The sequence below is a fragment of the Pseudopipra pipra genome, chromosome 3 (genome assembly GCF_036250125.1).
Source record: "Pseudopipra pipra isolate bDixPip1 chromosome 3, bDixPip1.hap1, whole genome shotgun sequence".
Taxonomy (NCBI): Eukaryota; Metazoa; Chordata; class Aves; order Passeriformes; family Pipridae; genus Pseudopipra; species Pseudopipra pipra.
In genome coordinates this window covers 5280021-5306451 of record NC_087551.1, presented here as the reverse complement: position 1 = coordinate 5306451, position 26431 = coordinate 5280021, and the positions used below count along the sequence as shown (strand labels likewise).

The following is a 26431-nucleotide window of genomic DNA, read 5'->3' as shown; positions in this document are numbered from 1 at the left end:
TGTGTAAGTGGCTGGAGATCTTGTTGTCTGTGTGTGGTCTTAACATTTCAGTATCATAACCATGAATATAAAGACAAGCAGCATGAAATAACCTATTATACTTACAATCAATGCCAGACTGCAAATATTAGAAGCATTGAGATTTAAGGTTCTGAAAATGAGCATGACAACATACTTATACCTACGTCTTTGCCTCCTTTTCTAAAAGTAATTAATAAATGAATTGAAACAAAGCTTTTCTAAAAGTAAACAGAGGATTTGCGTTGCAGAAAAGTTAATTTTTCTTCCCTTTACATTGTTTAGAAAGGAGAAAAAAAATCAAGAAATTAAAAATAACAAATATTGTCATCGCTAAAAGCCAAGACTTTCTGAAACGATGGTGATTTTGCTTGTATTCTTTAATCACACCAAGGTATTAAATTACTTTAATTTTGACACAAGTGTAACTATTATATCACAGCTCTAGTACATAAATGTCTTAAACCTCTAACTTGCTGGTTCTTAGCTAATTTTTGCTGCAAATTGATGTTGCTAATCTACTTAGAAACCACTGGGAAAATCTCCTGTAACTACTTTTTTTTAACAAAAAACAAAGCCTTACTCCTCTCATGCTTTACTGAGGAGAGAGCACTGAGAAATCATTAGGGAAAAGAAGATTGCAGATATTTGTAACAGAGAGAGATCAATTAGTAGCTTTATCACTCACACACTTACAGCTAAAGATTGCCATAGGTAAAGTAAATCAATCTGTCTCATATGGCTTCCCACTCTCTGTCTAGCAATCAAACATGGAATTTTAAAAGGCAAGCGTGCAGCATAAATAAAAATATTTCCCTCAATTGCTTAATTTAAGAACTCTCAGTATTTTCACACTAATTGAGACTTCCTGCCACAGCCAGCAATAAAAAGCAGAGGCCACCACCCTTTCAGCATCTATCTGAGAACCTTGCTACCCATGGCTGAAATTCCTGAGATTTCAGTGAAAAAAAAGACAAATGGAAAGTACAAGGTTGTTATCAAGGTGCAGAAAGGTTAGAGACAGATTCCTGGTCCTATTTGCCTTCCCCCCCCCATTGTTAATTTGCACATGTGAGAAGGTGAAGGGGGAAGGAAAAACTGCCTATTAAGTTTTCCACGTGCTTATATCCTATTGATATTTTTAATGTGTGCACAGAAAGCAAAGTCCTCAAAACAGTTTCTTCTCTAAAATTACAGGATTAAAATTAGAAGGGAAAAATTAAGGAACATAATGGATGAACAGAATTAACACTGTGGGACCATTCTAACTCCACTTGGGACACACTTGCCTCATGAGGCTGCATTTCTGTTCCATAGGCATTTAGGAAAAATAAACATGTCACCAAAAGTCTTTAAAAGTACACTTCCCAAATTAGAGAAATGACCAAGGAGCCAATCGAAAAGAAATATGTATGAAGGGTAATTCACTACAAAAACAAACAGTAAATGACCCTTGAAAGGGGTCCTTCTGAGTTTCCTGGAGGAAGCAGAAAGGCTCTGTAACCAGGCAGAACTTCAGTGCACTAACACCACTTTCCACGTCTCCTCCTTGGAAGAGGGGGCTCTTTAGATAACGTGTCCCAGAGAGGCACATCCCAAGCAGCCTCACTGGATATCCATGGCTCTACCAGCTATTGGAGCCTGGGTTTTTTTAGCTAAATAAAACATTATGCTACGCATTTCTTCAGTGGGGAATTATTTGTGAACATTCAGCTTTTGCTCTAGTCCAGAAACATTAAGGGATTGGTTGAAGACAGCTGCAAACAACAAAGGAAGGCTGAGACTTTATTTTGTACAATGGCAGACTGCAAAACCTTCCTGTGGAAGTCACAGAGGGAAACTCCAGAGTGCACAAATATTCAGTGCCAGGTTGCCTTTCTCTTCCAATCATTCCAATCCCATCACCTGTTCTTGTGCAATCTGTTCCTCAGAAAATAAATGGTACATTTTTGCATTTTCATCCTTGTAATCTGCATTTAGCTGCAATTAAAAAAGTTAAACATATCCCCCCTGGTATTCTATAACAGTTATACAAGTAAGAGCTTATGCCAAAGTTGCTCCCACCCCAATAGGACATTGACCCTCCTCAGCCTGTTCCACAATCCTGTCACTTTTTACTGTACTCCTTTTCCTATTTCTGTCTGATTTGTAAGGTCTATACAGCTGCTGGAAACACGAACCTAAAAGCAAAGGAGATCTTTGCTGCTGAGAATGAGCTCCCACAGAAAGGAATTTTCCTAGTGTTTTCACTTTGTGGAAAAGCCTGGAATCTTCACCCTAAATACATGGGAACCTCCATCATGCAGCTCACAAGAAAACTGTGAAACCTTGCTGGTTTTCACCACACTAGTAATGTAATGGATAACACAGCATTTAAACTATATTTTAACAGATTTGGACTGATGTCTTACTGCTTTGATATCTAAACATGTAGCATACTGACATTTTTGAGAAGATCCAAAGCATTACTGAAAACACAAGGAAACTAATCTAAACATCCTGAGGGTCACTGAACTGACTTGCAGATGGTCAAATGTAGGATTTCAAACACCAAGCACCAACATGACAACAGCCAGCAGCAACAGGGCTGATTTTGATTTGGGCATTACTACAGAGTAGATGCTCATGGGGAATGAGCTTCCCTTCTCAAGCACCATTATGTTGCCTATTCTGAAACTATCATTTGTGTCAATCCAAAGTCACCAGGATCTCTGCAGATAAAATCCTAGAAGTGTTTTTTCCTTCTCAACTAGTTCTGAATTTGTGGTCCACGGTGAAGATCAAACTTTCTCTTATGTTTTGAGAATCTGTGCTCACCAGTGCTATTCATAACACTTTGTAACAAATGGCCTGGTCTATTTACAAATCTGGAAATTGTATTTTGCCACCTGAATTTTCTCTGCCTGGAGTGTGAATGCTGCCTCATAATTGTACATGAATAATTTACCTCACCTTGCAAGCTTTAAGTGATTTTCTAGGTGTACAGCTTGAAATACTATGAAATCCCTTGATGCTTGCAAAAGATCCAAAGAGGCAGGTTCTAAATATCTGAGTATCATTTCACTTCTGAAATTCCAGTATTTGTATTGTATTCTTCATCACTGGGTTTTTCCTTCCTAAAATCTGTATCATAGTTCAAATAGGAATTTACAAAACCAGGTTAAATCCCAGCAGTTCCTGCATGCTCAGTAATGTAGGCCTCTCCAAAATAGCAACAACAAATGAACCATCTCTAATAGCCCTACAGAAAATGGCTTCAAATTAGCAAAGAGTTTTCTGAACTATGTAGAATATGCTGAGCATCTGTAATTAAATCTCTTTCCAGTTCATAATCAGCAAGTACCCCAGTTGTACCCTCCAAATATTCCACAAATCAAAATTCCTGCAATTATCAGGGTGAAGGGATATAGACAAAGACACATTTTCCTTAACACTTTTCTGTCTTTTGAGGTCGTCTCTAGACACCACTTTGTTTTCACCACACAATAAAAGCGAAATTAAATATTCTATTCAATTTACTGAAACATGCATAAATTGACAAACATTTAAAACTAATGACAAGTTCTATCAATTTGCTGAAGAAATCTATAAACCAATGTTGGTCTTTTATTCCATCCATGGCAGCCAACAATTATTTAATCACCACTCACTGCTACTCAGCTATTTAATGTTGTACTGCAAACACTCAGTACTCACTGGTAGGGATGAGAATATGTTGTTGTTTGATTGCTTTTTTGAATTATGGGTTTCATTTTCAACTTTTGATGTGTCAGGCTTACTCCTATCATCCAAGCTGGTTGTACATTCCCTGAGCCATGGATTGTGACTGTGTCAGTTTAACACCCAGCCACAGGAGAACCAGAGACTTGCAGACAATGCCACAAAGGGAAAAACTCTAAGTTTGTTCTCCACTGCTGAACTGGAAAACTTCCCTTATTATGGCAGGACAACACACTCTGTTAGAGCTACTTAAATTACTCTCCTTCTTATTTTTTTTGCTATAGGAATGTAAAAAGAAAGGAGGGACAGTTATATTCTACATGACCCTACCGACTGTCAAATCCTAGGATCTTGGCATTGAACAGATCCTCTTTAAGGGCCCAAGACTCAGCTCTTTCCCACCTCTTTAGTTCAGCAAATATTTTCTGTTCAGAGCTATATGTTGCTCTTCTATCAGCCTTTATCTGTATGATACAAAGCAGGATAAACCACAACCATGTATATTTGGTCCATTATGAGTGTTACAAAATCACTGGTATATTCAAGGAACAAAGACAACCCTCTGAGTTTAAAACAGGAGAATATTGGCTTGAGCTTGAAAGGCTGCATTCAACTATATCTTACATAAACTATTATTTCACCAGCTGAGTGGTGCCAGATATGCCAGGCACCTTACTAATTCCTGGAAACTAAGCAGGACCTTGCAAAGAGGACCTTGCACATGAGACAGAGCTCAGTTTAGCTTAGTTATTGCACAACCTTTTGGAGTAAAATGAGGGTAGAATTGTTGAAGTAACTTTACAAACCTCAGTCATCAATGACACGAAAATGCTGAGAAAACGTTCTGTGGCTATGACACATTTTCTTGTGTGGAAACCACTGTGTCATTCTTCCTTATCTCTGCTCTTTTCCTCGCTCTCCCTCGAGACTCACAACTGACAATTGTCCAGCCAGCTTTGATGCAACACTTTTACAGTGATTCCCCACTCAAATGCTGTTTCATATGCACACAGAAGGTACACAGAGCAAGGAATAAAATCTGTTTTGCTGAAGCTTGGAGATTGAGGATCTGTCTGTCAAACACACCAGCACCAGAAACAGCAAAGAACCCTCAGTGAAGCTACAAACCCAAGCAAGATGACACTTGCCCTGAAGGCTTCACAAATGGGCTGTACTTCCCTAGCAAAGTGTTAACAGGCAACAGGAAAAGATCACCTTGAAACATTCAAATCACTGATGTGAAGACTTTGGTTCAACAACATCTGCACATGATCAAGGCCACAAACTATTCTTTTCCCACTTTCCCAAGTGAAACACTCCTGCAAACACTGTTTTGTTGCAAGAAGGCAGAGCTGTCTCCTGTGCAGGCCTCATTCAAAGTTCTCTTTTGTCACTGAAGATACAAGCCACAATATGGATTGAAGAGGTGTTTCAAAGGATTTTCAAACATTATTACTTAATTTCGTTATTAAATCTGCAACACTTTGCCTTTTCATTACAACACTGCTTGTGGTAATAAAAATAGTGGAGAGATTTTCAGGGAAAAAAACACCACCACACAAACAAGCCATGACTTTCCCATATGTAATTTGTTGACAAAGTTTGGATGAGTGATATTACAGCATTTAGGAACTCTGTCTTGTTTCTACCTTTTTTTCCTTAATATCTGAAGTTAATTTTCAACTCTGATGACACTATTATTTTTCAAACTGGACAAGTCCCAGTTTTTGGCACAGAACAAATACATAATATTCATCATTTCAGTTTAAAATGAGTCAGAAAATAAATGGAAAAAAACAAATTGAAGATATAATTTAAAAAATTGTAGGATTCTGCATGCTAAATTTTAAAGCATGAATTTTACTTAGTCAACGCCTGTTTAAAAAGAAAGTAGTATTTTTTATATTTCTCACTATCCATTCTAAAAAAAGTTTCAATCATTCACAATTTAAATCCCTTAATATGTTGCCTTTCTTAAGCACTGTGACTTAAAAATATTTCCAGTGAAAAGAGGGAAATTAGTGCAAGACAAAAATCACCAGGCAAACTGCTGATCGTTTAAGAGTGAATGGACCATCTTGCACTACCTTACATTCAATTACTTGCTGAGAACCTTTTTCTTCTTTATAACATAAAAACATACACATCTAAAGTCTAATGCAATGTTTTTTCATAGTTCTTTTTTCCATCTTTAATCCATCTTTTCACAGTCCCTGGATAATCACAAGTAAGCAACACATGGGATTTAATTTTACTCTTCTCATACTGGAATTACAATTGATTTATATTTTATTATTTGGCTGTATCACTCTCCCATATTTTTCCAAACTAACTTCTTTAAACGTTACAGACAAACACAATGCATTAAAAACATAGATAAACTGATCTCAGGATAAATTAGAATGTCCTTAGTTAAGTTACAGTGCTACCAATATACTCCTAGAGGCTCTGATCCAAAGCCCATTGACATCAGTGAGGTTTGAGTCAGATCCACTGTGAAAAGAACTTAAATCAGTAGTGGTAAATGAAATCTAAAGTATATAATTTGATTAGAAATCACTCCAAGTAACACTGTGAAGAAAGTTAGTGACTCCTTCACAGCTCATACAGATTTTAGTTCCTTAAACTATTATTTTAAAAAGTCTGGAATTCACAGTTTTTGCCAACCACACTGTCACAGCTTAATTGAGCAGCTGTCAACTGTTAGAAAACAACTGCATCATCATCTCTTTTAGAAGAACTAGTGTGGGAAGTGAAACACTTCCATGGGAGCTAAACTTTCTGGAGTCATGGTAATGAATGTGTTTTCATCAGGTGACCATGAGTCATCATTTTATCAGCAGTTTAGAGGGTTTTCACAATAGCTGAGCGTCATCGGGGCTCATGCTCAGCACTGACTGCAGCACAAGAAGTAAACATTCTTTTCTGCCATGTCCTGTGGTACCATTTCTTGAAGGAAAAGTTTGGCCACTGACTCAAGAAAAATATTGCAAAGTCATGGTTGAATAAGTGCTGCAGGGAACACAAAGTGTCCCGAAACTGGAACACACAGTGTCCAGAAACAAAGCTTTTATTTGAGAATTGAAACTAAGTGATAATTTTGCTTTTATAAATAGATGCCTTTTAAGGAAGTTGTGAACTACATGGATGAAACATCAGGAAAGAATAAAAATGTGTTGTCAGTCATTCTTCTGCCTTTTACTCCACAATCCTGTCAGAACACAGTCATACCTCAAATACTCAGATAACTTCCACATATTAGAATCCACCTACATTGCCCAAAGTGGGGAGAGGCCACATAAAACAATGCCAAAAAAAATTTATATTAAATTTTCATGATCATAACGTCAAGAGCAAAACCTGCATCATTAAACTGTCCCAGGTACTACACAAAATGTGGACTCCTTTCCCTCCCAGCTTACTAACCTCCTTCTGAACCCACTGGAAAGAATTGAAGAATTTCACCTACAGCATAAGCTGAAGCCTCTCCCAGGACCTAAAGACACTTGGTGACCTCACACAGCATCTTTGCTAAGCCCTGATGTTTTGCTGGACTCAAGAGAGATTCAAGTCTCCTCCTAAGTTTCCCATCCCTTCCTGCTCCAGGGCTGGACTGTGGGGTCAAGCAGGCTGTACCACCAAGATCTGCATGCAGCACAACAGCAGAGCTGTAAACTCTGGGAAGTGCTGGTCAGAAATCAGGCACATGGCAAATAGCATGGAAATAATTACATTTCAAAAAATAGTATTACTTAGTATGGTGTGTATTTAGAATCCCATATCACTGCCACAACAGTGTAGTGCTCAGAATTAGCGAAAACCTAATTTTCAGGCACAAGTGGTCCTTTCAAAACTAATCAGATTTGAATTACCAAAAAAAGTAATGCAAGTTGAACCATCCTTTTATTCCTTATTTGAAGTGATCCCCATGAAAGCAGTGTTTTCACTATTGATGTTTATCCCTCTGGCTTCCTACTCCTTTCTCCTTCAGCTAACACTTTAATCTCTCAACTCTTCATCCACTCATCATTTCCCTAGGCTTGAAAATTAATCCTCTGAGGTCAGTGAGGAAACTTCCATTGACTCCAGGAGATTTAGAATTAGATTGTACACTTAATTTTCCTCCCTCCTCTACCTCCCAACTTCCTCTTTTCTTTCTTCTGGAACTTATTTACTCATCACTTTAGCCATTCCATATCTGGTCCCATGAAATTGGGAATTAAGTGGAGCATTAAGAAAGAGAACTAAATAGATGTCCCTCCATCCATTATTATTGTTTGCACTTCCTATTTTAAATCATATCCCCCCCTGCCTCTTTTTCATCATCTCCCTTAAGACTTTTAAGCCCTTTTAGATAATTATTATACTTTATGCATTCACACAGAAACAAACCTGACAGCTGAGTGAAGTGTGTGATGCTCCCTGATAGTAACAATTCCAACCACCCAACCATTCCTATTCTGAGCAATGCTGCTTTAGGGAAAGCCCTGCTCTAGAAAAATCATTTTTTAATGGTTAATATGGCTATTTATTCATTTTTAAAGACACACAGTACATATAAAATTCAGTAACCTTTAATCAGTTTGGAGAACCGGTACCTTAGTTTTAAGATTTAAAATATTTCTACAAATTTTATCTAATCACAGAAACCTAATCTTAGCCTGTTTCCTTTGAAATACTTGTCACTACTCCAACCAGACGAATTTCACATACAAATGTCTTGGTTTTGAATGGGGAAAAGAAATGAACATCAGAAAACATTGTATTTATTAGTTAATTTAAGTAAGTACTCTCAAAGAAACCCAAAACCCTATCTAGCTAAAACCAGAAATCAGAATGCTAACAAGTTCCCAGCTCTGTATGTGGAACAAGCAGCTGTACTATCAGTCTAGTAACAGAGCAGCCACAACATACAAAAAATGATCTTAAATACAAACACCATTCCTTATTCTCCACCTGAGAGCACTGCAGTCATATGTCTATGGGCTTAATCTAAGCAGTAAACATATCTATTGTCCCTCATCACTCATTATATGGGATCAGAGATAAATAACAAAATCAGGTAAGAAAACCTACTCATCTCCCTAGTTTCTTACTCTCCAAACAACTCCCAAGAAGAAGCAAACACATCACTTTCTTACAAAAATATTTGTTGTGGTTTAACCACAAATATTTACAGAAATATTGATCAGCTGAATCAATGGACACTTCACAGAAATGAGAAATTTAACCTGTCAAGGCTAGACATCACTCAAGAATCATCCAGACAGGCAGAGCTGATCATGCTGTCACAGTATTACATTTCTACCATTAGCTAAAAAAAGAAAGCACTTGAAATATCAAAATAAACTTCAAAATAAACTTCTTGTTTTCTTACTCCAGACCCAAGACCATCTACAGCTCTGTGAAAAGGCCCTAAAATGACCTGGACAGCACTGAATCCACACTGGAGCGTTGTCTGACAGGGCAGTTCCTTCTTCCTAATGTTAGGGCCTATAATCAATGTTATTGCTACACACACTTCCTTTCATGGAGCACTTCTAACATATCCAAAGACAGATGTTAAGAGTCTTTGGTTATAAGTCAGTATCTTAACAATTACATTCAGATACATCAACATAAAATAAAGAACATGACACAGACACAGAGGCAAAATGAAGGGGAAAAGTGATCCCATTACACTCCCACTGTCATTTTGCTGTCCAGTCATCTCCATCTTTGTTCCCAATATAAAACAGAAAACTATGTTTGCTGTTTCAAATGAACTTGCCATTTAAAGCAAGTAAAAAGTTTGAAGGAGAAAGGATCAAAAAAGTTACGTATATATGTCCAGCATGGAATAATTTAGATTGATAACGAGGAGCAACACTGCTGAAAAATCAACTGCAGAGAGAGCTGGATGACCAGAGGGAACACTGAAACTATAATTAGCTTAATCTATGAGCTTGCAAGACCCTACAAATCTGAGACAGAACAGATTCCTACATTTCTCAAAGTAGGAAACAGTAGAATAAAAAAAGCTTCCCTTTGAGCTGAGTTATTAAAATGTAGCAACAACTTAAAGTCTTCTGTGTTTGGCAAATGAACAAATTGCAGAAAACAGTAAATGAAATTTTTCTATTGCAGCCATAAAAATTACTATATTTAGTTCTGCAGCTTGGCATGAATAAAGTCAATTTACACAATTCCGGAAGAGCAACTCTTTCTACTTTGTCCAAAGGTTTAAACAGGGCCCTAGTGATATTATTTTTGAAATCCATATAGGGTTCATGATTTTGCTTTAAGCCTAACCAATTAAAGTTAAGATTTATTTCCCAGAACAGCAGTAAAATATTTTAGCAACACACAAAGAAAGCTTAATTAAATTCATATGTTGGGGGTATTTTACCACGCAGTGCTTTATATATCTATCAATATTTCCTAAAATTGACAATTGCTGATCAAATTAATTTGCATAAAATATTACCAACTGCAAATCACAACACTGCAGAATCCAGCCACTTGGCAGGTGAAGAAAGTGTGTTTAGGACCTAACTGTAGTTTTTGTACTAAGGTTTAAAGGTATTTTACTGCATCAATTAGTTTATTTCAATCCCTCTTAATTGCCCATAAAGCCAAGCTTAGATCGCCTCTCAAATACAGGCCAACTGCTCCCTCTACTGGTAATAAGGGGCCATCACATCGGGGCACGGAGATTCCCAGATAAAATTGGTAACAAGTCATTAAACACATTAGAGGGGTTTCCCACTTAATTACTTGCCAGTCAGCTAAGACCTGAAAGATTGAAAGGCTGTAATTTTCGCTTTCTTACCAAAAAGATTAACATACACACGTGTACAGAACCTAAAAACTTAAAAAATAGAGACTGTAGAAAATGAGGTGAGGCATATGTGAGACATAGAATCCAGAATGGTTTGGGTTGGAAGGGACCTTAAAGATCATCTTATTCCAACCCCTGTGCCATGGGCAGGGACACCTCCCACTAGCCCAGGTTGCTCAGACCCCCACCCAACCTGCCCTTGGACTCTTCCAGGGATGGGGCAGCCACAGCTTCTCTGGGAAACCTGTGCCAGGGCCTCACCACCCTCACAGAGAAGAATTTCTTCCTGATACCTAATCCAAACCTGCTCTCAGTTTGAAGCCATTCTCCCTTGTCCTGTCACTCCAGGCCCTTGTAAATAGTTCCTCTCCATCTTTTTTGTTGGCCCCCTTCAGGTAATGGAAGGCAGCAATTAGGTGACCCCAAAGCCTTCTCTTTTCCAGGCTGAACAATCCCAATCCTCTCAGCCTTCCCTCATAGGAGAGGTGCTCCATCCCTGTATCATCTTCATGGCCCTCCTGTGGACTCACTCCAACAGGTCTGTCCTGAACATTTTCAGATTCAGTAAAATGATCCTATCAGTTTCAAACACATAAAATTAAGAATATTTTCTGTACTCCCACTGCAGAGAAGGGTGAGAATCTTTTGGGTTTTAATGGAGAATCTTCTACACATGGATATTCCTCATAAAACTTATGTGAAAGTTGGACAGTCTTAAAAAAGAGAATATACACATTAAATACAAATCCAGTGAATGTAAAGAAGCAAAACCTGACACACAAAACCCCTGCTCTAACAAGTAGAATGCTACACACCTGTGTACAAAGTGAATGTCAATCAGGTCAAGGCAAAGCTAATTTTCAACATTTGCTGAAAAATGCAAAAACTTACCCTTATTTCTCAAACACCACCAGAAAGCAAAAGTTGTATCTCATTGGCAGCCTCAAAAGCTGTGTCTGTGGTGCTGCTTACCCACAAACACCTGCTCAGTGAGCACCTGCCCATTGCTCAGGCAGGCAGGGATGTTGAAACGCTGGGTGATTGAAAAGTAAAATGTCTGTGCTCAATAATGAACTTGTAATGATGCAGGTCAGCAACAAAGTATCTTAATGCTTTTTACCCAGTGAAGACATTTCTACTCACACCACTTGTTTTCTTGGGCATTTATATTCATTTTGATGACATCAAGGGTTCTCAGCTGAGAAAAGCAAATCCCCTCAGCCTCCAGTTCCTGTTGTTCCCCCACCAGTGGTCTACAGACTCACAGTATCAGCTAAAATGTGCTCTAAATCAAAGATATTTCTCCTAACTCCTCTATCAGCTCAGCAGCACTGAATAACATAGACATGAGACTGTCAATGAAAGGTTTACCATCCTGTTAAACAGTAAAATCCCACTAAATGACAGCAGTTTTCCTTGGAAAAGAACACGCAGCACACAAAATTTAAGCGCTTGGTCTGCGTGTTGAACAGGTTGGTCACCCACAAAACCAGAGCTTCAACAGCTTCCACACCCTCAGCACTCAGCAAGGATTTTGTAGCTGCCCTCCAAAAAACCCCAAGCTTATCCACAAAGGAAAAAGCCTCTTCTGTTCAGAAAATTCCTTGAAAGAACATTTCCAAGAGAATAATATATTGTGCTAATCCCAATTAGTGTTATTTATTGATAAACTGATACAGTTACAGGAGCGGAATTATGAAGTGCTATGTTTATAGCAGAATGTTTTGAAAAGCATTAGGCTTCAGATACGTAATCAAGAGTCTGGGACTGTTTGCAAAATAAACTTCAATGGCATTTTACTGGATGTGAAACAACTGATCCCTGAAAATGGGAAAAGAGGCAAAAAAAAGAGGCAAATAAAGTGTCAAGCGTGATAAATAGTTTCAGAACATTGCTACACCTTAAAACCAGGAACATAGATTACCTGGGGAGTACACAAACAACAACACTACAGTAAGAAAAGAATTTTATTTCAGGTAGCAAGTACTGTTTCACTGAAAATTCATGCAGTTTCTAATTTTAACTACACAACTAATCACTTTTAGCTACATGATTTTAATCTTCAGCTGACCTCAGACACACTCTGTCCTGACACAGAAATGATTCCAACTTTGCTTCCAGAGAGAAAAGGTGATACAGAGTATGTTGCTATGACCAGAAGCCTGAAGGATGCATCTCTTCATCATTAACTTTTAAAATCAACATATAGATTCTAAGGAATATCACAGATTTTTTTTTTAAAGCTATGACATTCTACTTACCTTAATGACAAATTTGTTGGATGCCATCCTAGGTCAGAGTAAGCTGGTCCTATAAAAATATCAATTAACAGTGATCAGCACTGGAGAAACACTCAGATCTCTACACCAATCAAGAAGGATTTTTACATCTATTACCCATTTTTTTCAGCACTGCTGTTCTTCAAACCCTACTCTGCTTTAAGAAATCCAAGGAAAATTTGTATTTAAAGGAGAATTACTTAGCTACCTGTGTTGATTTCCTTTAGTGAACTTCATAACTGTTCAGGCACTTCACATCTACCATATGAAACACAAAGTTAGAACTCTTTTAAGTAACAAACTACAGCTTTTGGTGCACAGAAGATGCATACATATATATATATATATATAATTATATAAACACATACACATGTATACTTAAAATTTTAGACTACAGCACACTTAAAGCAACATAACTTGAGCCTTATTGTGGTTGCACAAAAGTAAAGTGAACTTCAGAGATCCTCTTCTCTTGCTTATCCCAAATATGAACTAGGTTGCTTAATTTGGGATCCTGAGTGAAGTGCATTCAGCTGCACAGCCCCTGACCCTGCCTCAGACTATTCCAAGGAACTCAGGAAGCATTAATTCATGCTGGAAATTAAACACACCCTCCCTTGGGCTCAAGAAGAAACCTTCAATTAATTGCCAAGGTTTTTTTCCAAACTGACAACAATTAATGTCAAAGCATTGAAGCTACTTGGGAAGCTCATCATCCTCCACACAAACAGGAGCTAAACATTCACTTGTCAAAAGTAGAAAATTAGGTTAAACTCATGAAAGTCTTTCCAGCCAACCACACAGAGTTGGGATTCAGAAGATACCCCGTGGGTCCTAAGGTACCAAATTAATACCTAAAAAAAACTAGGAATAAAAAAAAATAAAATACATTCCATTTTCACACGGGACAGGAAGAGAGGGAACAGACAAAGAAGAGACTTGGACTGGGCAGCAGTCAGGTGAAATGAGGTCTCAGTGTGGTGGCAGGAGACAAAGCACCCAAACAACACAGTTCAAGCTTCAAAATCAAAACAGAAAACGAGTGCCAGTAGCTTCTGCCTGCAACAGATGAACTGCAACAGAAACCACACGGAGAACAGAGCTGCCTTTTATGTCCTAAAGTTTCCTAAAGCATTAGTCTCTTAAGATGGACAAATCTGGTCAATTTTGTACGAGAGGTGTAGGAAAATACTAAAAATTGAGGAAGACCTACACATTTGTCACTGCATACTTCAAGTTACTGGCAAGTACTGAGACAGAGCTGTCAAAATTTCAGGACACAAGGCAGGTTGGGGATATGTGTCTCTATCAGCCGCTACAACTTAAATGTTTCAAAATGCAGTCATTATGCCTATTTAGCTTCAAATAAGTGCAAAACAAGACAAACACCCACTTTGCAGCTACACAGCATAGCACAGGTAATCTGGATCTTAAGATTCAATAGTAACCATGTTGAGCTCAATAAACACAGGGCTTCCATTCCAAATATTCAAATGCTGAGACCGAAGATTTCAAAATAACTATGAGAAAATGTGAAAGTAATGAGGGCACAATTCCATGTACTGGCTGAAGGAAAATTCCCAATTACTTACATGATTTTTTTTTCTAAATATCATATTAATATCCAAGCAGTAAGATATAAAATCAGTAAAAGGATGGCAAACAGTGAGAAGTAAAGTGGCCATTACAATAACCAGGTTAAAATGAGTTTGAACTAAGAACCACTCTCCAAGTAACTACTGAAAATAACCTTTAATATAGTTAATAAAATGTTTCAGCTCTGTCCTGAAAAAAAGGTCAAAATTAGAGCTTTTATCAGCTGTACAGTAATAGTAAGCAGAAAGATACATAAAATAAATTTAATTTTAAAATAACAGAAAAAAAACATTGGAATACCATCATGGCTTGTGCCACACCACTGTCATTCTCTCTTGCACAAAACAGCCCTGGAAGCTTTTCAATCTTATCAGAGGTTGAAATCTAATTTACAAAATAATAGAAGAAAAACATTAAAAGGGAAAAGATGGCAAAAAAAAAAAAAAGTAACTTTGGTTCAATTTGCTCTTCCTGGAGTTTGCCCACTATCCCATTCTTTGCACTGACCATATAGATAAAGGAAAGGAAATACAGCAGATAGAATAAATGTAAGCAAATCCTCAGAAAACAAGAAAGAACACACCTCATGTGTGAGCCATCAGGAAGGTCGCTGGAGTGACACAGGTGAAAAAGGACCCAATTCTGAGACATCACAAAATGGGCCAAAGCATCCAGCAATTGTACAGGAAAAAGCCAACTAGCCCCAAAACACTTTGCCATTTTCTGTGTTGAAAAAAAACCCCACCAAAATCACAGATATTATTACACTTGCCACTGTTTGGCAACAAGACTGTTTCTCATGGAATAACGTTTCTGTTGCAAACCTCTAAAGGAAACTCTAAATAAGGAAACGTAAAGATAAAATAAGGCAGAAAAACTCCTCTCAGAAACTGTATCTATTAAAAAAATATTTTTAAGTCTTGATGTGGTGTTTGTAAAAAAAAACTTTGAACATGAAAGTTTTCATAGACAGTGTGTATAAGAAAACATGATTCAGAATTAAACACATAGGTTGCCTGTGGCTAGAGTGAGACACACTGAAAAAATAATGTGGCACGATATCTTTCTTTTCTAAATTTGATGCCAAGTGGAATGTAGACACTCAGGAGAAGGCAGTGCCTCATGGCCTTCCAGAGAGTGAGTGGAAGTGTTCTCTGCCAGCTGAGGAACAGCATCTTACCCTAGAAAAGAAGTAGCTTCCTGTGGCGAGGGAATTTGGAACTCAAAGGGAATGAGGAACTGAAAACTCGTACCAGATGCTTGAAGATACAGCAACAAACTATTCACACACTGCCCATCTCTGGGTGCCTTTGCCTGGAGTGGGGAGAGGCGGACACCTGAAAAAAACAGCACAACAAACACATAAATGCTGAATAAGGAAGTCTGTGAAGCAATTTGATATGAACTATTTCTGTAGTTCGTTTTTGTAGTTCAAGATGAACTATCACAACATAACAGAGGAGTTTCCTGAACTTTTCCTTAGTCCTTAGGTATTGTAGTCAAACACTGTCCAGCACTCATCAGTTTTAGGAGCAGATCATAAGCTTAGGATGAGCAGTGCAACACTCAGCTACTCACACATCTAGTAAAGCATTTGTAGTCCTGAAAAGACATATCACAATCTTCACAATTTTGCCATTTCAGGCTTTTTATGCCCGCTGTGGCCAATTGCTCCACTTAACCCTTGAAAACTACTCTTCAAACAAGTCAGCATCTTTTTACCTCATCGTTATCCACACTCCTTCATTCGGGAACTGCCCATTCGCCTCTGAAGTTCAACAATTTCAAAGACGTTACTCACTCACCTCACCCACCACTGCACAGAATTAGAGGAAGGAGAGGTTCTGAGGAACATCAGAGGGCTGTCACAGACAGGTGCTGGCTGTTACCTTTTTGCACTGATAAATACCTCTTTTTTTTTTTAACTTTCGTGAACAGCTGAATGCAATGAACAATGAAAAAAATTATCATACAATGAAAAAAAAATTCATGATTCTCCCTTTCGTGTGGAGATTAGGCATTAAATACTTGTCTTTTGGCTACAGTTATAAACTCTGCAACTATAAACAAAATTGAAAACAAATTCATCCATTAACACGTGAATATAAAACGAGATTCTTGACAGCAGTGAGCATGGCGAGGAGAAGAGTCAATACAGGAAAAATATTCCTGCAGCCATAGGAGTGAATACAAGAAAAGCGAAGTAGAAGAGCGAAGTAGAAGGAAGAGCTAAGGAAACACTGAGGTCAGGGAACGAAGTTCTTTTGATCTTGTTTTGGCCAGAGCACCTTCGCCCGCCCACAGGAAAGCTCAGACAGGTGGGCGCTCGTGTAACGCGGAGTGACTACAACAGGAGGTAAGCAAGGAAGAAAGTTCTGAGAGATATATGCATATTTTTAAGAGCGGTCGGGCAGAGATGAGCCGCGGGGGGGCGGCGCCTGAGGGAGGCATGGCGGGAGCCAACCGGTGCAACACCAGCTCTCCCCAAGCGTCTCCTCACACGTTTAACTAACGAGGAAAGAGAGCCCGGAGCCCGAGGCGCGGCCGCTCCCGCAGGAGCCGGGCGGCCCAAGGCGGCCGTACCTCTCCCCACACCCCGCCCGCCTCCCGCCGCTCTCCTGCCCTACCCAAAATGGCCGCGCCCGTCGCCGCCGCACGCCCTGCTCTGCCCGCACGCAAAATGGCCGCCAGGGGCTGAGGCGGGACCGGGCCGCGAGTGACACAGCGCTCGGCTAATGGCGGGCAGAGGGGCGGGCTGGGCGATAGCGGAACGTCCGGGTCGTGCTTCTTCTGCTGCTTCTTCTTCCTGCGAGGGCGCGTTTGAACGTGTCGGGGGCGGGTGAGTCTTTACCTCCCCGGGAAGGCTCCTGAGTAGCGCCTTCCTCGCTCCCTCGCAAAGGGGAGAGAAGCCTCAGGTGCGCCGTGCCCGCGGTCTCTGTCCCGAGGGAGCCGCTGCCCCTCAGCCGCCCGCGCTTCAAGGTCGCTGGGACGCGAAGAGGAAGGAGGAGGGAATTGTGAGGGCTCCACGTCGTCATGCTGGGGTGGTTAGTAGGGCTTTTACACCTGTCCGGTGGATGGAGTTGGGGAGCAGTAGGAGCATCTACTGCCCGAGTCGTAGCTCTGTAGCCGTTCAACCCAGTGAGATATTTGGCATAAGAAAGCGTGCGTTTTCTTCTTGAAGTGGGTACTTCTTAACAGAGAGTAGTGTTTTCCACCTTCTTGTGATATAAGGGTTAAATTATTCTGTTAGTGCTGGTGCTGTTGTAGCTTCCGGATACCGTAAGGTGCTCAGGCAGCAGTAAACTGGGGTCAGAAGCATCACAACTTGCTTTGCCTGCAAGTTAAAAGTTCTATATTTATTCTCTCATTAGCTCAGTTAGACATTCAATTGTATTAACTACTGGGGAAGGGAAAAAAAAAAAAAGGTGTATTTTAAAACTGCTTTAAGGCTTCAAATATTTACCATCTGAGCAGTAACGCTTGTAATTAGATAAAGTTTTGTTGCTTTGTTGTGGTTTAAGATTTAGCATGCCAAAGCTCGAAGCAAGTGCAGCAATTAACACTTCAAAATGCCTGAATTGAGGTTATTTTTGCACCTTTTTTTTTCTAAGTTCACAAAGTAAGACTTTCTTGTGTTGTTTTGTGTTTTAGTCATCTGCTGCACTGTAATTAAAGGTATTAGCATTCAGCTTCATCTGTTCAGTGCTGTTATTATAGGGTAAAAAATAAAGGATTTCTAGAATATATTTAAAATAATAAATTATCTTTACCTAGGTAGATGCCAGTTTGCAATGGGTCTTAAAACCATCTGGAAGGACTACAAAGTTCTGATTGTTATGGGAACTGGCCTTGGGCTGGTACACTGGGGCTGGTTTTACATCAAGTCCAGTCCTCTTTTCCAAGTGAAGACAGAGGACTATGTTCCAGAACCTGGAATTGTGACATACGTGATGCAAAGCGATCAAAAAAATAAAGAAAAATAACATTAGTACTGTGTATTGTAGGTAAGTTGCCTAATTAGTTGTATCTGTATCTTAGAGGGAGGAGATGAGTCAATTAAGTGAGAATGTTCTAACAGATGCAACCTTGCTGCTCTAACTTGAGTATTCTAGAGTTTTATTCTTCTTTGCAACTGAGTTAATCTTGTAGCTACGTGGCTCTAAAAAGTGCATGATAAAACTCAGAAAACTACTGCTAAATCCCATATGATGGGATCAGTTTAAGTGATGGTGTTACGTGTCTTTAAAAACAAATTCAGTAACTTTAAGGCAACAGTGGTGCTCTTGTGACTGATTCTGTAACAGTGTCCTTTGAGGCTCAAAACTGCCCAGAAACAGTTAGGACTTTACATAGGAAGTATTCTGTAGGGACAGTAATTATAGTGGAAAACTAAACAAAATTAAATATGAAGGAAGTTCATTAAATATTAAATATGTGGAGAGTGCATAGAAATGTAAATAAATATCCCTTTAAGTTTGAAAGTGTTTTAAGAACTGAAAAAATTTGCTGTTAAGCATTTTGAAGTAAGAAACTTTTCTTTGAGTCAGATTTCTTAAAGCTGTTGGAACATCAGAAGCTTTTGTTTCTGAAGTGGTTGCCTGGCAGGCGGTGCTGAGTAGTTGAGTTCTTTTGTTTTTGAGTAAAACAGATGAACATCACTGTTTTTACTATCACTGTAAACTGTCACACAAAACTCTCACTGTAGTTTTGACACTTTAGTGAGATTCAGTGAAGTTTGTTACTTATAACAGTAAGAAGCCTGTTACTTATAGACCTACAGGTAAAACAACAGAGATTGGTGGTCAGAATTGAAGTTATTAACAATATAATATTCATATAATTGGTGTGCTGTTTTTTTCTTTTTTTTTACTGTATGCTTGTAGTAATTAACAGATTAATAGATTTTCTCAGTTAAAAAGCATTCAGGTGCCCAGGTGGGCAGGAAGGCCAATGGCACCTGACTTGTATCAGGAATAGTGTAGCCAGCGGGACCAGGGAAGTGAATGTCCCTCTGTACTTGGCACTGGTGAGGCTACACATCGAATTATGGGTTCAGTTCTGGGGCCCCCACTTCAGAAAGGACATTGGGGTGCTGGAGAGTGTCCAGAGAATGGCAGCGGAGCTGGTGAAGGCTCTGGAGCAGAAGTCTGATGAGGAGTGACTGAGGGAGCTGGGAATGGTTATCCTGGAGAAAAGGAGGCTCGAGGCAACATCATCACTCTCCAAACTAAGGAGCTTTTAGTGAGCTGGGAGTCAGTCTCCTAAGTAACAAGTGACAGGACAAGAGGAAATGGCCTCAAGTTGTGCCAGGGGAGTTTTAGATTGGATATTAGGAAAGCTGTCTTCACAGAAGGGCTTGTCAAGCACAGGAACGGGCTGCCCAGGGAAGTGGCTGAGTCACCATCCCTGGAGGTATTTAATAGATGTGTAGATGTGGCACTTGGGCACATGGTTCAGAGTTGGGCTTGGCAGTGCTGGAGGAACAGCTGGACTTGATCTTAAAGGTCTTTTCCAACCCAAACGATTCTGTGGTGCAGCGTTTGTCCTTGTATGGCTTTTTTTTTTTTTAAATGAAAAATAAAATAGCAGTTCAAGCTATGCAATATTGTCATAAGATTATCCTAATACCTTTCTGGTTTTATTTGTAGGTGTAACTAACGTTGAAGCTTTTCATCTGTGACTGTTGCCAGAAAAGATGAAGAAAACTACCTGGAACAGAAAGAACCTGCTGCTTGTAGTAGGACTGTCAGTTATAGGCGTCCATTTAGGAAGCATGCTTGTAAACTTTGTTGCAAAAAAATCTGCTCAGTCACATTCAGAAGTTAAAAGAGATCGTCATGAGTGAAAATAGCTTCCTGCTGTCATTATGCATCAGTGTTGCAACATGATTTAAACCTCATTTTATGAAAGACATGATGAGCAGTCACGGGAATGTTACTGTACTGTATGTACTGTTTCACACTGAAAATATTAATCCTTAGCTGCAAAGAGTTTAAATGTACTACTTTTAGATTTTAAAAGTGCTATGAATTATAGATCCGAGTGCAAATGAATTGTTTTGTTGGCCAGAATTAAAATCTTACTTTGAAAATGTCTCGTCTTGAAGCTAAAAAGCCTCCGTTATTTATTAGCGAACCTTTAACTAAAGACACGGTGTGTCAGTCGCTGCTTCTGCTTAGCAGGATATTTAAATCTTCCTATGGTCCTGCTGGGAGACTCAAACAGCTCCACAACGGGGTGGGAGGCTGTGTTTGTACAACTTCCCAGTCCTCAGCTCTCCTGAGGCACCTTTCCGTCAGCAATCCCGTGCTCCGCGTTCTCGCAGCCTCCGTGCGGAACCACGTCTCGCGCTGCAGCGACTGTGGCTTATTTACTGCCATCCTTTGCTGTGGCTTGATTGAAAACTTTAGAAACCTGAATGTTGCACCTTGCGCTGTCATTAAAATAACCAAGAACCTCCTGAGTTTGTGCATGGACTACCTGAAATCTGAGGCTTGTGGCTGCCGGGTGTCCGTGGATTTTAGCAGCGTTGAGACCCTGGTTTGTTTGGTACGTAGTGTTTTAACGAGCAAACCTGCTTGCATGCTTAACAAAACAGAAGTTGAGCATCTCGCCACGCTGGTTTTAAAGGCTTTTTTATTTACTGTTCCATGTCATGTTGAGACTAATGCTGTTTTAGGAAAGTGTGTAATAATACCTGTGAAAGGAAGAAGAGTGATGGATTCTACAGTTCTTCCTGGACTACTGATAGAAACACCAGAAATTCAGCTGGGAAGGCCACTTGCTGTCAAAAGAACTGGTTCAAACCTGATCAAGATTGCACTTTTCTGTGTGTCCATGTCGGGAGACAGCTTCAGCCCTGAGGAAGGAACTATAGCAGTCCATCACGGAATTTCTCTAGAAATGTCAGAGCTGAATCAGTTGCTGAATGTAGGGAAGCAGCTGGTTAATGATGGGGTCGGCCTTGTGGTGTGCCAGAAAGTGATCCATCCATCCCTGAAACAGTACCTGAAGGAGAACCACGTCATGGCTGTGGACAGAGCTGGGCTGTCTCTGATGGAGCCCCTGAGCTGGATGACAGGTAACAGGCGAGTTTCCTGTACTAAACAATTGTCCCCAAGTTTTCATCAGGAGATCAACATTATCTGGGGTGGTGTCATTGCAGAGTAAGGGTTCTTATTTCTGTCTGGATCCTCTTAGCAGCTGAGCAGTTGGTTTTTTTCCAGTCTGAAAGCCATTTCTTAGGGTGAGATTGGTCTCTCACAGGTTCTAGCAATGACATACCAGACATGTGATTACTGCTTGCTGCAGGAGGGATATCCACTTATAGAAACAGTTACTTTTTTTTTTTATTTCAAACTATCACCAAGTCTTGCACTTTGAACATGGTGGTTTCTGTTCGTGATTTCCTGTGTAGGTTGAAATGTCAGGTATTGAACAATACATATATATATAACTTATAAAGCCAAGGAGAAAAAAGTTCATGTTTTATGAAATGCAACAGATAACTCTTCTGATGATGGTACTACATGTTGTTCTCTGCTTTTCATAACTGGCAGGTTCAAAGCCTATAGCTTCCATACACTCCTTGTCTCCTGGTTGTTATGGCAGTTTGAAAGATGTCAGCATTGAGAGGGTTGCTTCAAAACATTTCGTGCATCTAATTCCTGGGGACACAGTTATCTGCAGCTTGATACTCTGTAGCAGAAGTGAAACAGCGTGGGATGAGTTGAAGGTAGGTAAATTTTCCTGAAATCTTTCCTTGAAAAGTCATGCTTTTAATGGAAAAATTAATGAGAAATAGAAATACGGTGAGTTTAGAAAAGTGATTTTTCAGTACATAAGTTGAAGTTTACTTGTCTCCAGAACTTCGAAATCCTTGAAGTGCTCACATTCATTTATTGCCTCAGTTTTAATACAGGAAGTTGAGACACAGAAACAATTTTCACCTATTCTTGAAGCCAGTGCTGGATAAATATTTTCATTCTCATTACTTGGTCTGTGAGAGCATAAAAATAAAAACTGCCAGCAAAAGGCCAGCAGCAAACACTTGCAATGGCAGTCAAGCATAGTTTTGCATTGAACAGTTGCTCTAGAAATGTCATTGATACTGATTGACTTTTTATATATAACCTTGTTTTGCAAAAAGAAGGAATAAAATGAGGCTTTTTTTATTTCTACTTTTCCATAGTGTGGACAAATAAAGACAATTTCTCATTAAGTGAATATGGTTTTGGAAATCACTCAGCAGCTTTATATCCACATGTAATTTAAGTTTCTGGAATCTGGACTAGAAACTACTGAAGACTTTATTCCATTATTTTTTTCTGTTGAGGCAAATCCTCTTAATCATGACATGTCTAACAAGAATTTTATGTGTTTTTCAGCGTGTCTGTGAAACTGCAGAACATGTGTTACAGTTAACAATGAAGGAACCTTTGGCATTGTTAGGAGGGGGCTGTACAGAAACTCACCTGGCTTCATACATAAGATACAAGGTATGTAAGACAAGGTTTTTTAAAGCTGCTTAATATACTTAAGAAACAAGAATTTATATAGAATCACTGCTACAGTGAAAACACTTATCTCTTCTATGTTAATGTGGGATTTTTGCTGTCTAACTGCTGCTATACAACAAAGGGGTCTATTTGTAGCACTAGGTGTTAATTACATCTTTCAGACTTGTTAATACTGTATTTGTACTTGTTAGTCTTTCTTTAGGTAGCTATTATAGTAAGTGCGTGGTTTTAAGTATTAAAAATGCGTAGAGTTTTTTTGTTGAAAGATGATGATGCAGAACTCCACTTTGACTTGTCTAGAAATCTTCCCTATTCTGGAATAATCAGGATATAAACATTTTTTTAGTTAGAGCTGAACCATCTGGTTTGGAAAAAAAAAATGCAGCAGTGTGATCCATGTTTAAAATCACTTCTGTAAAACAGTGTTCTAACTTTTGGTTTTGGTTTCTTTTTTAGAGTTCTAGTCTGTCCACCAGCACTTTTCAAGACCTGGGTTGTTCTCAGACACAATACCAGTTGGTTGCTGATGGGTTTTGCCGTTCCCTGGAGTCTGTAGCTCGCTCTCTGAATCATGATGGTGGAGAAATTCTAACAGATATGGTTTATGGACACTGTTGGTTTGTTCCAGCAGGTCTTCCCTCTGTCTCAAACTGGTCAGATGTGGTTTCAAAATGTGGCTGTGGGGTTAATGGTAACACGGAGGACCTCAGCTGGAGGATTTTGGAAGGCCAGTCTTGCTCTCCTGTTACACAGGGCTGCCCTAAAGAGCCCTCAGTAAAAGTTACTGACTTTCTGACATTGGACTGTTTTGCTGCAAAATGTAGTGGCCTGCAAGTAGCTCTGGAGACAGCCAACCTGGTCCTGGATCTCTCATACGTAATCCAAGATCAAAATTAGCTCTGATTTTATGAGAATTGTGTTGCACAGCAAGATACTAAATTGAAAGCAGGGTGATATTTAATGTGTTAAGATACTTCATTTGGTTAGAAATGCACAACAGAAATTTTAAATTGAACAGTTGGCCCTTAATACTCTTCTCATTGTTATTCTGCTGTGCTCTCAAGCATTTTCAAATGTTTCACGTGTTCCCTCTGCATAAAGGAAAGTTTTGGATGTGTGTTAGCTCTGTGGCATCTTCAAAGGAGTGGGAAACATGGATACCTTTGCTGAGTAAACATGTTATGGATTAGAATTTATGTAGTCTCTGCAAAAGCTTTACACACTCAAACAGACTTTTGTAATGCAGCAGAACTTTATCACTGGTATTTTTAATTTTGCAGGTAAAAAAAGCTTTCCCAAGCAGGCATCTTGAGCCACTTGTTTTTAAATTTTGTTCTGAAGTTCTTGTCACCATATACTATGTGCAGTTTCTGTTTCTAAATGGCTGGAAGATTTTAATTCACGTTTGTAATTTATTTAGCAGGTTATAAAAGCTCATCCTGGAGCTCCTAAGGTAGGTAATAGAAGATTTGAAAAGAAATGGCAGACTGGGTGGAAAAAAACTTCTGTGAATTGGACCTTGATTATCTTCTGTGGAACACAGGACAGTCTGTAGTGAAGTTTCTATCATTTAAGCAAAGCTGCAAGAAAGAATATCCCACTTACCATTCAGTTAACTCTTTGACTGGCTTCTTTTAATGAAGTAAGGCTTTAAGCTGCTCAGGCTTGTTTTGATCTTTAAATAAGACTGTAGACTGAAGGATCAGAACTTTTTTCTCATTCTCAGCTTGCAGGCAAGATCAAAAGGGGTGTTACAGTTTCTTGCTTAAACTCGTTTTCTTTGCCACTCTTCTTCTCCCCCTTTGTTTTCAGTCACAAGGGGCAAATTGTTCATGGTGTGCTTCTCCAGAAAACATCCAATTCACTTGTAGTCTAGTCTGCTTATTTGTTTCCTGGTCTCTTAAGTTTTTAATATATTTACTGAGTCTAAGCAGTAGAATTGCTTTGTATAACTCAGTTTTGAAATATGTAATTAAACCCAGATCTTTCCAGACCTTTGGTACAAAGTCCTTTTAATTTGAAGAGTGTAAATAATAATTTTCTCACTGGGAAAAAAATTGGAAAGTTATTTAAAGTTCTTTATCTTTTTATGACATGAAATGATTGTTTCAGTGCTATAAGGCATCCTTTGGGAACTTGTGGAAGAATGTTACAAGGGTTGAGAATGGAGGCTCTTCAAAGCTGATTAATAAAAAGGCTCCTTTCATATCTTGATCCTCCCATATACCATGAACCATATGAAAACATCAGGAATAATGAAGCCAAATGATGGTGTATATCTTCAGGCACAGAAGAGTCTTGGTAATACTTCATCTAATTATGAGTCTCTAACTCAGAGTGCTGAATTAGAGTATTTTACTTTCTATAAAAGCAACTTGTTGTGCATGGAAAAATGTTGAGTTTAGTGACTACTGCTGTGAAATGAAAATTAAAGCAGTATTTGAGTAGAAGTATTTGTGAGTGTTCTTTTGTCTTGGTATCTGAAGGTCGGTTCACAGCTCTTGAATCAGAGCTGACAATGGTTTTTATTCTCCCACAAAATCACAGATTAGAAAACTATGAAAAAATTCAATTTGAGTTTTGGTAAATCAAATTTTAGCTAAAAACTAATTTATACCTGAAGTAAAAATTGTTTCATATACAGATAGTTTTAATGACAATGATTTTTTGTCTCCCACTGACTGAAAAGGATAAATGAGCAGCTGACTCTGCTGCTTATGGACAGTTCAGGTTCCATTGTCAGTTATGTCTCTTGAACCTTTAGTGGTTAGTGTTGCCTCATCTTTAATGGGTAACATGAGTAATACAACTTCAGATACTGTTTAAAAATGCAAGTACATAGAGTTTTGGCTCTCAATTCAAAATCAACTCTTGAACTTCCACATTTGGAAGGGTTTCCTCCTGTGTTTTGAAGTTGACAAGATGAAATATTTCCAGTTGCAAGGCCTCTGAGAAGCCACTATCGTTTTATTCCTGTTGCCCTTAGCATTTAAACTTTGTTCTGTGGGAAAAATTAGCATTATACAAGTACTATTAAGAGACAAGTGTTTTCTGATCATGACCCTAGTTGTGTCTGATTTCCACAGATTGCTCAGAGGCTATTAATTTAACTTTAATAATTCTACTGGTAATGCATAAGAAGTTAGAAAATTCATCACCAGCCTTCTCAGCCGTGTTAGTGCTCGAGGCCTAGCAGGAGAAAAAAAGAAGGGCTGATATTATGATCACTCAGGTCAGCATATTTAGGTAAAATGCCAGTTTAATATAGTTCCTCCTCAGTTCATTGTTTGGTATTTAAAACTTGAAAGTGAAGACCTGAAAATGTTGATAAATTTAGGGTTCTTTGTTTCTATTATTGTGTCCTATTTAAGTAGACATACCATTAAATATTACTATTTTGGCATTGGCTAAGAGTGCAGAATACCTGCTTTTCACTGATCCTGCTACTGGTTTGTGAATTTGTACAGTCACTGAGCCTT

The 26431-nt window shown here is 38.9% G+C and overlaps 3 protein-coding genes across 15 annotated transcripts in view; 2 read left to right on the top strand and 1 right to left on the bottom strand.

Moving 5' to 3' along the window:
- SLX4IP (SLX4 interacting protein) overlaps nucleotides 1-17143 on the bottom strand; it is a 75537-nt gene extending 58394 nt beyond the window's left edge. For 6 of the 13 annotated variants that reach the window (XR_010428868.1, XR_010428870.1, XR_010428869.1 and 3 more), the window contains exons 1-3: nucleotides 17061-17143; nucleotides 15614-15770; nucleotides 12820-12868 (exon numbers count right to left, since the gene is read on the bottom strand). Coding sequence is in view for 7 of the 13 variants with exons in the window: in XM_064647537.1 (XP_064503607.1) it covers nucleotides 12820-12846 (27 nt within the window). In the remaining 6 variants the exon portion in view is untranslated. The other 7 variants (XM_064647539.1, XM_064647544.1, XM_064647543.1 and 4 more) reach the window with 6 other exon arrangements.
- A 23-nt stretch (nucleotides 17144-17166) lies between these two features.
- On the top strand, nucleotides 17167-20271 carry LOC135410780 (uncharacterized). The gene is made up of 3 exons (XM_064647550.1): nucleotides 17167-17272; nucleotides 18212-18437; nucleotides 20082-20271. The coding sequence occupies exons 1-2, from the start codon at nucleotides 17169-17171 to the stop codon at nucleotides 18414-18416; spliced, it is 309 nt and encodes a 102-aa protein (XP_064503620.1). The 5' UTR covers nucleotides 17167-17168; the 3' UTR covers nucleotides 18417-18437; nucleotides 20082-20271.
- Nucleotides 20272-20279: 8 nt separating this feature from the next.
- Nucleotides 20280-25402, top strand: MKKS (MKKS centrosomal shuttling protein). Its single transcript, XM_064647535.1, has 4 exons — nucleotides 20280-21514; nucleotides 21993-22168; nucleotides 22821-22931; nucleotides 23409-25402. Exons 1-4 carry the CDS (start codon nucleotides 20524-20526, stop codon nucleotides 23847-23849), a joined length of 1719 nt encoding a protein of 572 aa, XP_064503605.1. The 5' UTR covers nucleotides 20280-20523; the 3' UTR covers nucleotides 23850-25402.
- The last annotated feature ends 1029 nt before the right edge of the window (nucleotides 25403-26431 follow it).

Excerpts from the sequence above, each read along its gene's own strand:
- LOC135410780 (XM_064647550.1), top strand. The coding sequence starts at position 17,169 with ATGGCGGGCAGAGGGGCGGGCTGGGCGATAGCGGAACGTCCGGGTCGT. Across the intron at positions 17,273-18,211 it reads TTTGAACGTGTCGGGGGCGG|ATGCCAGTTTGCAATGGGTC; the intron begins GTGAGTCTTTAC and ends TTACCTAGGTAG.
- MKKS (XM_064647535.1), top strand. The coding sequence starts at position 20,524 with ATGTCTCGTCTTGAAGCTAAAAAGCCTCCGTTATTTATTAGCGAACCT. Across the intron at positions 21,515-21,992 it reads GCCCCTGAGCTGGATGACAG|GTTCAAAGCCTATAGCTTCC; the intron begins GTAACAGGCGAG and ends CATAACTGGCAG. Across the intron at positions 22,169-22,820 it reads CAGCGTGGGATGAGTTGAAG|CGTGTCTGTGAAACTGCAGA; the intron begins GTAGGTAAATTT and ends TGTGTTTTTCAG.